Source organism: Sus scrofa, chromosome X (assembly GCF_000003025.6).
Source record: "Sus scrofa isolate TJ Tabasco breed Duroc chromosome X, Sscrofa11.1, whole genome shotgun sequence".
Taxonomy (NCBI): Eukaryota; Metazoa; Chordata; class Mammalia; order Artiodactyla; family Suidae; genus Sus; species Sus scrofa.
The window spans coordinates 106,333,331-106,346,458 of NC_010461.5; the positions used below are offsets into that span (position 1 = coordinate 106,333,331).

The following is a 13,128-nucleotide window of genomic DNA, read 5'->3' on the forward strand; positions in this document are numbered from 1 at the left end:
GACAGATTGAAGCCCTGCCAGTCTGGCTCCTGGGTCATCACTGCTCAAGGCAGGGCTGTTTGTCCCAGAAAGCTGTCTTTGGTGTCCCTCCCCTAGGTGACTTCAGCGAGTCTATCTGCTTGTCCTTGGGGATGGCTAATACATTGGCGGGAATGGGGCTTTTTTTTTTTTTTTTTTTTTTTTGTCTTTTTAGGGCCACACCAGTAGCATAGGGAGGTTCCCAGGCTAGGGGTCCAATCGGAGCTGCAGCTGCCAGCCTACACCACAGCCACAGCAATGTGGGATCCCTAACCCACTGAGTGAGGCCAGGGGTCGAACCCACAACCTCATAGGTCCTAGTTGGATTTGTTTCCGCTGTGCCACAGTGGGACTCCTGGGGGTGGGACTTGGCGCAGGCATTTCCCCAGTCCTTTGGTCTCCAGGCAGCACTTCATTCCCCCTCCCAGTCTATCCTCAGGCTCTGGGCTCTGCCCTCTGCTTTTACTCCTGGAGGCGGAGTTCCCTGAACCGCTGCACTCATTTATGATATTCAGATGGCTTATTCGAAAGCTGCCTTCAACTCGTTATGGATGTAAGCAGAGTGTAAATACATTAAAAATAAGATCCAGGAGTTCCTGCTGTAGCGTCTCTGCAGTGCCAGAAGGTAGGTTCAATTCCCAGCTCAGCTTGGTGGGTTAAGGATGCAGCGTTGCTGCAGCTGCAGCAATCCCGGCCTGGAAACTTCCATATGCCATGGAGGCGGCTGAAAAAAGAGGAAAAAAAGATCCAAAGGAATGGGTGGTTTGCTTCTGGGGTCCTCTAGGCTAGGCTGCACCTGTCCGTTGGGTCTGTTTGTCTCTCGGAAGTAGTGCTTTCTGGTCAAGGGGTGTTGAGGGCACTTAGTGGGCACTGCCCTCTGATGCGGTAGGTGGAGACAGGGCTGGCCTCAGTTTGCCCACTTCCCCCATGGGGAGTCACGCTAGTTGGGAGTGACCCGCACGGCAGAGGATTAAAGACGTGTTCTAGGCAGAAAGGGCAGTCCAGTTAACCAAATTTGTCTTCTGGGAGCCCCCAAACTCCCTTTTCTGGTCTTCTTTCGTCTCCGGTATCATCCCCGCATCCCTCCAGATAGTCCTTTGGGGGCCTTCTTTCCCTCAGACGCGAATGGCATTGACAGCTGCCTGGAACCCCAGCGTCCCCATCATTCGGAGAGGAGGGCAGTCTTCCCCTCTGCCGGTGGCTCTTAACACTTTCACAGAGGGAACTTTCCTGGTGGGACTCGCCTCTCAGTTTAAAAGAAGTCACAGGCACGGGCTTTTTCTGACACGGGCCAGCTTGGAGGAAGAGGGAGGATAAACATCAATCTCGAAAGCAAAAGTGGGGCTGAAGCCAGAGCCCGGGGTGAAGGAGCTAATGGGAAACAGCTTGCTGGAGGGGAGGGGACAGAATTCAGGAATGACCGGGGCTGGCTGCAAAGGGGGGGCTGGGAGGAGCAGGCTGATGGAGACCAGCTGCTGCTCCTGTCTCCCGAGATCTTTGGACTCTGCCCGGGGAGGCCTCACACCCTATCTGGGCGCCTGGGGGCCAGCAGTCTTCTCCACCCAGACCCACTCTCCAGATCTTCAGAAACAAAAGAGCAGAGAAGGACTCCCATCCACCAGCTGGACGCCTTCCTCCCATCGCCAGCCCCCACAGCCTGGCTGCTCTTGCCCCGGAAAGGCCTGGAGGAAGACGCCAGGGAAACAGCCCTGCCCACTCTCCCCTGACCCTCCATCCATCCAGCACCGGCGTCTGAAGATCCATGGCCCAGGCGTGCTGGGGCTGCTACCCCTGGCTTGTCCTCATCTGTGGTACGTGCATCCCCATCTTTCGCTCGCACACTGGGAGGGCAGGTCCAGCTGGAGAGCAGCTCTGGCCTCTCCCCTCTGGGCTCAGAAAGGGTGGCTGTGAAGGCTGGACCCAGGGTGTCTCTCTCTCTTTTTTTTTTTTTTTCTTCTTGGTCCCCCTCTGTCTTGAGGAAGAGGAACCCCAGGGCCCAGAGTCTCCTGGGAGCCCTTGAGACTCAACTCGAGTGCAGTTTAGTCCCTTTCCACTCCCACTTGTTAAAGAAAAAAAACTGATTCTAGCCCGAGTAAGGAAGATTTTATTCAAGACTATTGCAATAGGGGCGCTGCCATAGGGGAGTGAGATCGGGCTCAACTCTGAACACAGCAAAATGGCTGAAGACTTCTTGTCAAGGAGCAGAGTGCGAGGGGATCAGTGGGTGGAAAACGAGCAAGAGGAGACATCAAGGGTGGGGAGATTCTCACTAAATTGATATAAGAGGATTCGTAATGAGGGCAGGTCAAAGTGATAGGAATCGAGATTGGGAGATAAGGAATTTGACCGATAGCAAGGTTCATGAGATAATAAGGGTGGGGGAATCTCTCTAAACTGACTTGGCAGGATTCCTGCTAAGACTGGCAATGCAGGCTGGGTAAGGACAGGGTGGACGAGGAAGTCAATGAATGCCTAATGGAGAAGAGGGCTTGGAGGAGTTAACCAAAGTTCGGTCTTTCTCACCCCTATGGTGTCGTTTGTCCTCTTTGGTCACGGCTAAGTGTCCAGCTCAGTATCCTCCACACCCACTCCCCGCTGGCCTTAGGAGGCCTCCTTTCCCTTTGTTCTGTGGCAGTAAGACCCTGCTGATTCCTTCAGTACCCAATTCCTGACACCTCCCCAGTGCCAGGCCCCCTGTGCCAAGGACCACAGAGTGGTCCAGCTGCAGAGCCTGCCCTTGGGAGCCACAGCCCTGGCCACAGAGAACACCAGTTGGGCATCTAGAGGGACCTGGGCTGCCTGTGTCTTGCTTCTCGTGTCTTGATACCACCATTTTGCCAGTGATTTCCATCTCCCCCTTGAATTTATGTGACAGAGAGACAGGCAGGCGGGGCATTCACGAGGTCAGAACCCAGCTGTACTCCTCCCTTCTGTAGCTCAACTCACTCAGAAAGGAATAGTGTCTCTCCAAACTCGGACCCCCATTACCCTCTGGGGAGACTCCCCCCTAAAAGGTGGGGAGGCGTGGAGGGAAGGCCTATCAGAGACCACTGGACTTTCAGGGTGTGACGGCCCAGAGCCTACAGGACTTAGCCCAGTGTCTGGCAAACAGCAGGCGCTTAGGGAAGGTTTGCTCAGTGAATACTGGGCAACTCTCCTTGGGATACGCCAAATCAGGGGCAGAACCTCAATTGGAAACTAAATCTCTCTACTTTTTTTTTTTGGTCTTTTTAGGGCTGTACCCTCGGCACATGGAAGTTCCCAGGCTAGGGGTCGAGTTGGAGCTGCAGCTGCCGGCCACAGCCACAGCCACAGCAACGCAGAATCTGAGCCACATCTGCAACCTACACCACAGCTCACAGCAATGCTGCCGGATCTTTAACCCACTGAGCAAGGCCAGGAATTGAACCCGAGTCCTCGTGGACACCAGTTGGGATCATCACTGCAGAGCTACAATGGGAACTCCTAAATCTCTCTAAATTCTGTCCCTTCTGGGGCACCACCCTCCCATGGCTGGCTTTTTTGTACTCAGATGGCCCAGGGTTCAAATCCCAGCTCCGCCACGGACTTTCCGTGGCAAAAATACATGTATCTCAGCCTGGGCCTCCTGCTCCATAGAAAGCAGACAGTAATTCCCACCTCACAGGGTTGCTGCCAGTATCAAATGAGATACAATTGCTGGGTTCCATATCTGGCACATAGTAGGGGCTCTTTAAATGCTAACCCATCTCTCCCCACCAGGGGACGATGTCAGCCTGGGATTGCCTGATTTAGGTAATCTTTCCTGGAATGAGAGGCAGAGATTTGGATTGTAAGAAATGGTGCAAGTGGGCGCTGAAGTTAAGTAAACCCAATATATAGATATATAATTAGATTTATAGGAGGGTAAAACGAAGGTGGGGTGATTATTTAGCAAGATCCTCTGGAGCATTTAAGAGCAAATCTGATTACAAAAATTTAATTTACACACAACTTTTCCAGTTCGGTAGACCCTGAAAAGACCCAATTAGATTAGAAGGAAAAAAATTGATTTAATGAGCACTAAAACCCATCCAAAAGTGGCAATCACTTGTCGATGAAATGGGTTTCTTTGATTGTGACCCAGGGTGCCGTCCAATTCAGCCTGATTTCCTATGAAATGTGATTATTTTTATCCTCAAGTCGAGTTGGACAGCATCTCGAGCTTCAAAGGATGGAGGTCCTATGGGGACGGGCGGGGAGGGGGTTCGGGGAAACACAGCCTGTGCTCTCTAGGAGTTATCTGGGATCCGAGCGACCCTGCCTTTTCCTCCCGTTTCTAGCTTGTGCCTGGGGCCACCCAAAGTCACTCAACCAGAGAGAGGATGTGCGGAACTGTTCAACCAGTCCTCCGGTGAGGCCCTGCCTCCGCCCCCGCCCCCGCCCACAGCTCCCACCTTCCCGCCCATCCCCGAAGGGCCCAGCCACCAGCCTCACCCTCTCTACCAGCCTTTCTCCGGGTTTCCGGACTCTGGGGCCACTGCTTCTGATTAACCTCCCCCGGGGGCGGTCAGCAGTTCTCAGGTATCTGACCTCCGGCCCCATCACTCCCTCCCAGGCATTCCCACGGCAGGTGATCTCCTGCGCCCCGCCTGGGCCTGGGCAGCCCCTGCTGGAGGGAGGTGGGGCGGCCCGGAGGCCCCAAGCCAGCCCTGAGCTGAGGCCTGGAGGAGGATGGGAGGAAAGAAAACAACAATTCTAGAGGAACTGGGAGGAGGGCGGAAGCCAGAGGGCTAGAAGAGCCAGTGGAAGGTCAAGAGAGGGAGGCCTCCGGTGTGAAGAATGGTGGCAGGGTCCAGCGTATTGGAGCCACACGTTGTCAGCTCCCTAGAGAACAGAGGGTTCTTTCCAAAACTAGATTAGAATGGGAAGGAGCTTCCCCAGGCCGGAGCAGGCCAGAAGGTGAGGGCTTGTGGGCCTGCCAGCAGGTGGCTAAAGTCTCAGGACAAATGGGATACATCTGTCTGCTGTGCCAGCTTTATGAGACCACTGGAGCGGGCAATCCGCCTTACTTTTATGTGAAAACAAACATGGGTAAATCATTGCGTAGAAGCCAAAACAAAACAAAACAAAACCCCACGCCTCTTATTTTAAAGAGAAAATAGCCTTTAACAAAAGGTCTGGCTTGGAGAGGATCTTTCTGGACAATGTCCCAAACTGCTGAGGATACCCAGTCACCCTCCTCTGCCCTTCGGGACCAGTGAGTAGAAACTTGCAACAAGTTCCCAAAATAGGGCTGCCAGGTGAAATGCAGGCCGCCCAGTTACATCTGAATTTCAGATAATGACTAATATTTTGTTTTGTTTTGGCCACGCCCATGGCATGTTGAAGCGCCCAGGCTAGGGACTGAACCCTTACCACGACAGTGACCCAAGCCACTGCAGTGACACCTGTTCCTTAACCCACGTCACCAGGGAATGCCATATGATAACATATATATATGTGTATATATATATATGTGTGTGTGTGTGTGTGTGTGTATATATATTGCTTTTTAGGGCCACACCTGCAGCATATGGAAGCTCCCAGGCTAGGGGTCAAATGGGAGCTGCAGTTGCCAGCCTACGCCAGAGCCACAGCAACACCAGATCTGAGCCACATCTGCAACCTACACCACAGCTCACTGCAACACCGGATTCTTAACCCACTGAGTGAGACCAGGGCTCGAACCCGCATCCTCATGGATACTAGTCCAGTTTGTAACCTGCCGAGCCACAACCGGAACTCCTAATGAATAATACTTTAATATAAGTATGCCCCAAATGCTGCATGGGACATACTTAACAGTAAAATGTTATTCATTGTTTACCTCAATTCAAATGTGACTGTAAAATGTTATTCATTGTTTACCTCAATTCAAATGTGACTGGGTGAGCATCCTGTATTTTCATTTGCTAAAGGAGCAACTCTACCCTAAGGTATCCAAAGAAGAACCACCCCCCTGGCTCGGCCCAGTGCCAGGGCTCAGACCCCTGCCGTTCTCACCCACCCCCGACCCCTGACTCAGGTCCCATTATTGTCACCAAAAGTGCCTTTCCAAGCTCTTAAACACCTCCATTTCCACCCAGCCCATACACCGTAGTCTAAACTAATCCACAACTTCAGCTGCTGCTCCGTCCTTCTCCATTCTGGCCCAGCCTTCGCACCCCCAACCCCAGCCTAAGGAGAGGCTGCTGACACCCCCCCCCCCGGCATCATTTTCTCTAAGCAACGGGTATCTGTGTGTGTGTATGTGTGTGTGTGTCTTGGTGTCTTCCTGTCACCTGTCAGTACCTTCCAGTTACTGCGGTCAATACCACAGCACAGCTCACAGCCCTCCGCGAGCAGATGCTCACCCAGAATCTCTCTGCCTACATCATCCCGGACACGGATGCCCACATGGTAAGTGACAGCTCCTCCCCGCACCCACACCCTCACGAGAACAGGCCACAAACAGGACACTGTTAAGACTCAGAAGATGGAAGACAGAAAAAGGATTTGACCAGCAATGGGAAGGAAGTAGGGAGCTTGGACACGGGCGTTTTAGGGCAACTGAAAGAACGTATTCCTTTACATAGGAGAGAAGACATTGCCAAATCGCCCTGACCTCAGACAATGAGACTATAAACAACTTCTGAAGGATTATGATCTGTTCCTAGAGGGCAGATCCAGAAGGATGGTTTAGGACTCCCCTGCCCTAGGAGGTTAGAAAGTGAGCTGGGAATTGAATTAGAAGAACCCTGAGCTCCCTTCTGGCTCAGCCCTTCCCCATCCCCTGATGGATGGAGCACTGAAATTCCCCAGAGTCCAAAACTCCACGAGTTTGGGGTGTAGGATGGGAGACAGGGAGCAGACAGGGAAGAAGATGGTCTGAACCAGGACTGCTTTTCCCAAAGCAGCGTCCCTGCCCACTCTTCCCCGCCCTGCCTCCACCTCCACCCCATCCACCTTCCCAGCACCAGCCCAGTTGGAAGAGAAGGCATTTTCAGTGTCGAGATTACTTTGAATTAGTTTTCCCACCTGCCGAAAAGGGCTAAGAGGCTTGGGGTAAGTGTCTGAACCTCCCCAAGTTCAAGTGAGCCTCGTTTCCTCTACTGCAAAATGCAAATGATGAGATCTGTCTCCAAGCATTGTGAGGACCAAAATACAAACATATGATATGTAAAGCTCCCTGTGGAAGTTAGTTACGATGTACGCATGACTCTGTGCTAGACTGAGGAGGAAAGAGGGGGGACAGCTGGAGGGGAGAACCCCAAAGAACCAAAAGCCATGACCACAGACTGCGCAGAATTTGCATCCTGGCCAGAGAGACAGGACTACTTTGCAGAACAGTCCAGTGCTGGACTGTGGGGTTTCGACTCCAAGAAACACAGTTGTTCAAAGGAAGGGAAGATCCTAAGAGCCGGGGCAGTTCCAGAGGGCTTCCTGGAAGAGGCGCCCAGCATGCTTGGGCTTGTAGAATTGGTTAAATGTGACTAGACAGAAAACTGGGCTGTGGTTGGGGGCCTTCCGCGTGGGGTGTGGCCACATGAAGAAGGCTGATGACGGTATTGTTGATTTCCTAGAGCGAGTACATCGGTGAATGTGACCAGAGGCGTGCCTGGATTACGGGCTTTATCGGGTCTGCAGGTGACAGCCATTACCCAGCCCTCACTGCTTCTGTTGGGAGACCTCAGAGTGGTCAGCGAGGCCCTGGTGTGGCTACTTCTCAACAGCCAGGACCCCAGGACCTAGTGTCCAGAGGCCCCTCCTCCTCTCTCTGCTTCCCTGCCACCACTCCAAAAAGGGGTCACCAGGACACGTGCACCATAGCCTGCCGGCCACACGTCTGCACAAGCCAGAGGGCCCTCTCGATTTCTTTCCTGTGCTCACTGACTCTGCTGCGGCCAGGCCCAGCCTGGCACTCCCTGGGCTCCACTTCTGGGATAGTTGCTACCTCTGTATCTAGCCACTAGGGGCCCGCTTCTTCCCTTCACACAGTGGTTCCTTTAGAGACAAAGTTTGACTTTGCTGGTCCTTTTATAGACAGCGTCACCTCGCATGGCCAAATGAGACACAGAGGCCCATTATGGGGTCTTAGTTTTGGAATGGGCCTCCCACCCTGATCCTGGACCCTTGAATGAAACCTAAGCTTCCCTCGCTGATCCCTTTTTTTTTTTTTTTAATGACCACACCTGCAGTATACGGAAGTTCCCAGGCTAGGGGTCGAATCGGAGCTGTAGCCACCGCCACAGCAACGCAGGATCTAAGTCCTGTCTGTTCCTACATTACAGCTCATGGCAACGCCGGATCCTTAACCCATTGAGCAAGGTCAAGGATCAAACCTGCATCCTCATGGATACTAGTCGGATTCTTAACCTGCTGAACCACAACAGGAACTCCCCCTTGCTGATCCTTAAACACCCCTCCCTGGGTCTTCAGGCTGCCTTACTCACCCATTACAGGCCCTTCTTCCCCTTGCCAGAGTCACTGGGTTTGACTTCTCTGCCTGCCCTCAGCTAAGCCCCTGGCTTAGTGTCCCTATCAACTACCTAGTCTTGACAGTGACTGTCACATCATCTTTGCTGAGAGCACCTATATATATGTAGCATGGACTTTTTTGGACCTGGGAGCTCCCCAGTGGCTCAGCAGGTTAAGGATCCAGCATTGTCACTGCTGTGGCTCCAGTGGCTGCTGTGGTGCAGGTTCAATCCCTGGCCTGGGGAACTCCCACAAGCTACGGGCATGGCCACAAAAAAAAAAAAAAAAACAGAACCCACTTGTCCCACTAAATGTTCCCTTAGAAGAAGCCCTCAAGGCAAAGCAGAGATGCCTGACCTGGGACATCCTTCTGGCTACCTCCCCCAACAGTCTCTAACACCTCCTGCCTCACTTCCCTCCAAGAGAGGAGAGAAACTCTTTCCAGAGGCCCCCTTGTGACATTGTCAGAGCCAACACCACATCGCACATGCGCTAACTAAAGCCACACGCCACACCTTCACCCTCCCCTCCAAGTTTCTCTTCTGCCCCAGGAATCGCAGTGGTGACCGAGAGGAAAGCGGCTCTCTGGACCGACAGCCGCTACTGGACCCAGGCTGAGCGGCAGATGGACTGCAACTGGGAGCTCCACAAGGAAGGTAAGAGGACCGCACAGATTTGTTTCCCGAGCCACGGAACCCAGACCGGGTTTGGGGAGGCGCAGGTGAGGGTTGCATGCAAGACTCCCTGTGGGAAGCTTAGGAAATTTGAAGCCTCCACTAACCTCTGAGGCAGATGTCAAGGAGGACAGACATGGCTGGACCGTTGCAGACAGAAGCCCGGCTCAAAGTCCCTTCCTGTCTTTCTCTCAGTTAGCACCGGTCACATTGTCACCTGGCTTCTCACCGAGATTCCTGTTGGAGGGCGTGTGGGCTTTGACCCCTTCCTCTTCTCCATCGGTATGTTCTTCCCTCTAGTCCACACCATCCAAGGGTGACTCAGGCCCCCAGGACATAAAGAAGCACATCTTGGTAGAAGGAGGGTCAGAATAACTCTGAAGGTAGAGTGTTGGAACTGTCAGTTGCAGAATATTTTGCAACAAGGATGGAGTCCTGGATTGTGTAATGAAAATATATTTAAAAGATAAATATCTGTATTTTTAAAGTCAGGAGTTCAGGAGTTCTCGCTGTGGTTCAGTGGGTTAAGAATCCGACTAGTATCCATGATGACTTGGGTTCAATCCCTGGCCCTGCTCAGTGGGTTAAGGATCCAGCGTCGCCAGGAGCTGCAGTGTAGATCACAGATGCAGCTAGGATCTGGCATGGCTGTGGGTGTGGCGTAGTCTGACAGCTGCCTCTCCAATGTGACCCCTAGCCTGGGAACTTCCATATGTCAAAGGTGTGGCTCAAAAAAAAGGCCAAAAAAAAAAGTCAGGAGTGTAGAGAGCCAACCTAGAAGAGTCAGGGAATCATTAAGACCTAGCAGGTGAGGAGCTCCCTGGTAGCTCAGTGGGTTAAGGATCCGGCGTTGCCGTGAGCTGTGGTGTAGGTCGCAGACTCGGCTCGGATCCTGCATTGCTGTAGCTCTGGCATAGGCCGGCGGCTACAGCTCCGATTAGACCCCTAGCCTGGGAACCTCCATATGCTGCGGGAGCAGCCCTAAAAAAAGCAAAAAGCAAAAAAAAAAAAAAAAAAAAAACAGGCAAACAAACAAAAAACCTAGCCGACCAGTAGGCCAGGATGTTCTTAAACCCAGAATCATCTTCCATGTCCTGGAACTCTACCAGTTAGCGCACTAGAATCACTTGGTAGCCCTCTGGAAGGCAACTTGGAAGGGTTGAAGGAGGTGAGAGGGCTTCTGAGTAAAGAAGCACAGTCCCCTCCCTTCCAGGAACATAGCTCCTTGAGCTCCCGTGCCCCTGCCAGCTGGCCAGCCTGTCCCCAAACATGGCATCCTCATGACTAGGTACTGAAAGGCTCCCACTTCAGAACTGGCTTCTTTGCCAGCCTTTCCAGGGGCCTGAACCTCACATTCCTTCAGGCTCTGGCACTGAAGCTCAGGTAAACACCCGGAACCATAAAGAGGGCCCCACAGCCACTGGCACTTAAAAAGACGAGCTTAGCCAGTCGGCTGTGGACAGCATTGGGGTGGGCTCGGGGCAATTAGGCTTTGAAAGCCAAAGAGGAAGATGACAAGGCACAGCCTAGGAGGACCAGACTGCTTGGATGGGCTCTGGCAGCTGGGCTGCAGGAGTGGAACGGGAGGCAGAGGGGACAAGCACTAACTTGGCCTGAGTCACAATTTTTTCTGAGGTATTAATGGGCAGGTGACAGGTGATGCCTTCCTGTCTCTGCAGACTCCTGGGAGAGTTATGACGTGGCCCTGCAAGATGCTGACAGAGAGCTGGTGTCCATCACCGTCAACCTTGTGGACCTGGTGTGGGGGTCAGAGAGGCCGCCCCTGCCAAATGCGCCCATTTATGCCCTGCAGGAGGCGTTCGCAGGTAATTTCTGATGCCAGTCCTCTTTCCCAACTTGGAGAAACAGAAGTCTCCACTGCTGCCCCCTAGGCTGAAAAATTCATCCTCACCTGTCCCAAAGCAATGGTTTCATGTGCCTCTGAATAGCTGAGGGTGCTTTTTTAAAATGCAGGTTTGGGGAGTTCCCTTCTTGGCTCAGGTTAACGAACTCGACTAGGAACCATGAGGATGAGGGTTTGATCCCTGGCCTCGCTCAGCAGGTTAAGGATCCGGCGTTGCCCTGAGCTGTGGTGTAGGTTGCAGACACGGCTCAGATCCTGCGTTGCTGTGGCTCTGGCGTAGGCCGGTGGCTACAGCTCTGATTAGACCCCTAGCCTGGGAACCTCCATATGCCACGGGTGTGGCCCCAATAAGACAAAAAGATAAATGAATGAATGAATGAATTAATTAAGCAAGTAAAATAAAATGCAGGTTTTAAGTCCCCTCCCCTCAGAGAGTCTGAATCAGATGGTCCTCAGACCATATTTAGAAAACGCTAGAATAAAGGGTATCAGGAAGAGTTCCTTGGTGGCTCAGTGGGTTAAGGTTCCGATGTTGAACTGCTGTGACTCAGGTTCGATCCCTGGACTGGGAACTTCTGCACGCTGCAGGCGCAAGCAAAAAAAAAAAAAAAAAAAAGTGTCAGGATTTGAAGCAAGAGGAAATAGGAAGAGAAGAAATGAGGGAGTCAGAGAAAGATGGAAAAAAACCTACTGCTTTGAAAGAGAGAAGGCAAACGTGATATATATGAGTTGCATATAGTTAACTGGTAGGGAAAACCAGTTTGTATTGACTAATTCAGACCTTGACTTCTGGCCGTCCTGTGATAATGGCTGGGGTGGACAAAGGAAGTAAAAACTAAGCTCAAGGTCAGTCTGCAGCACAGACTAGGGTTCAGAGTTTTGGCCAGACTACAAAAGAAAGTTAACTGACCCCCTAAAATTCTAACATCAACAATCTTGACCCCTTTGACACCATCTAAATATGTCATAAAAGAACAGTGTGCTCTATAATTCTTGTAGGTTGTAACTGACTGTGACCAGGCTACTGAGTATGAATCAAAGTTTTGGCCACCACTCCCTCCTACCTTCCTAAGAATTCTGAACAAGCCCATGGACTTGGATTCCTAGAATATTGGGCAATCCAAGAGGCCCCTTTCCCCACACAGGTCTATTTCTTGTTTAGAAAGGAGTCCAAAAATCAGGAGGGAAATTTCACAATAGTGGGTCTGATGAAACAAGTCAAATTGTGTCCAATTGTCTTTATCCATTCTGATGTAACTTACAGAATCTTTCTGCATCTTGACACAGTTTTTAAAGAAACTTGCTATCCAAGAAGGTTCAGTCATAACTAAACCCATCCCATTCAGATAAAGAAGGGTGGAGTCATATCAAGAAGAGGAGGGGAGAGAGGGGAAAACCTTCCAGGGACTGGGAGAGAATTCACATGGGATTTATCACTTCCCACAAGCAAGAGGCAGACGTGCCATCGCAGGCTGCTAGTCTTCAAAAAAAGTCATCTGGAGCCAGAACTGGGCCAGGAAGCCCAAGAACAGAGTCTCTTAAGCTTCCAGCGATGAGAGAGACTTTTCTCTCCAGCCACTCACAGGTTTTAGAGGGGTCAGAGGGTGAAGGGCTATGAGAAGAACAGAAAAAGCGACTCAAAGATACCTGTGTACATCAGATCATTTAAGTTGGCTTCCATTTATTGCCTCAAAAATGTATCGCATCTGTGAACTTTGAACACATAACTCAAAAGAAGCCAGCCAAGGCCCCAAATTGTATGATTCCATTTGTGTGAAACACCCGGCGCAGGCAAATCTGTGGAGACAGAAAGCAAGATTAGTGGTTTCCAGGGACTGGAGGGAGAGGGGAATGCGGAGGGACTGCCTAATGGCTACAGGGTTGCCTTTTGGGAGGATGAAAATGTTCTGTAATTAGATAGTGGTGGTGGTTGCACAATCTCGTGAATGTTCTTAAAGGCACTGAATTGGGCACTTTAAAAATGATCAGGAGTTCCCATCGTGACACAGTGGTTAATGAATCCGACTAGGAACCATGAGGTTGCGGGTTCGATCCCTGGCCTCGCTCAGTGGGTTAAGGATCCGGCGTTGCCTTGAGCTGTGGTGTAGATTGCAG

General features: G+C 51.7%; 1 protein-coding gene across 3 annotated transcripts in view; it reads left to right on the forward strand.

The window, feature by feature from the left end:
* XPNPEP2 (X-prolyl aminopeptidase 2) overlaps window positions 455-13,128 on the forward strand; it is a 29,628-nt gene continuing 16,954 nt past the window's right edge. Inside the window, exons 1-8 of one of the 3 annotated variants that reach the window (XM_005673898.3) lie at window positions 455-643; window positions 1,598-1,829; window positions 4,320-4,390; window positions 6,307-6,417; window positions 7,581-7,644; window positions 9,027-9,131; window positions 9,345-9,431; window positions 10,829-10,975. In XM_005673898.3, the coding sequence (XP_005673955.1) occupies window positions 1,781-1,829; window positions 4,320-4,390; window positions 6,307-6,417; window positions 7,581-7,644; window positions 9,027-9,131; window positions 9,345-9,431; window positions 10,829-10,975 (634 nt within the window). In that variant the 5' untranslated portion in view covers window positions 455-643; window positions 1,598-1,780. 3 annotated transcript variants of the gene reach the window in all.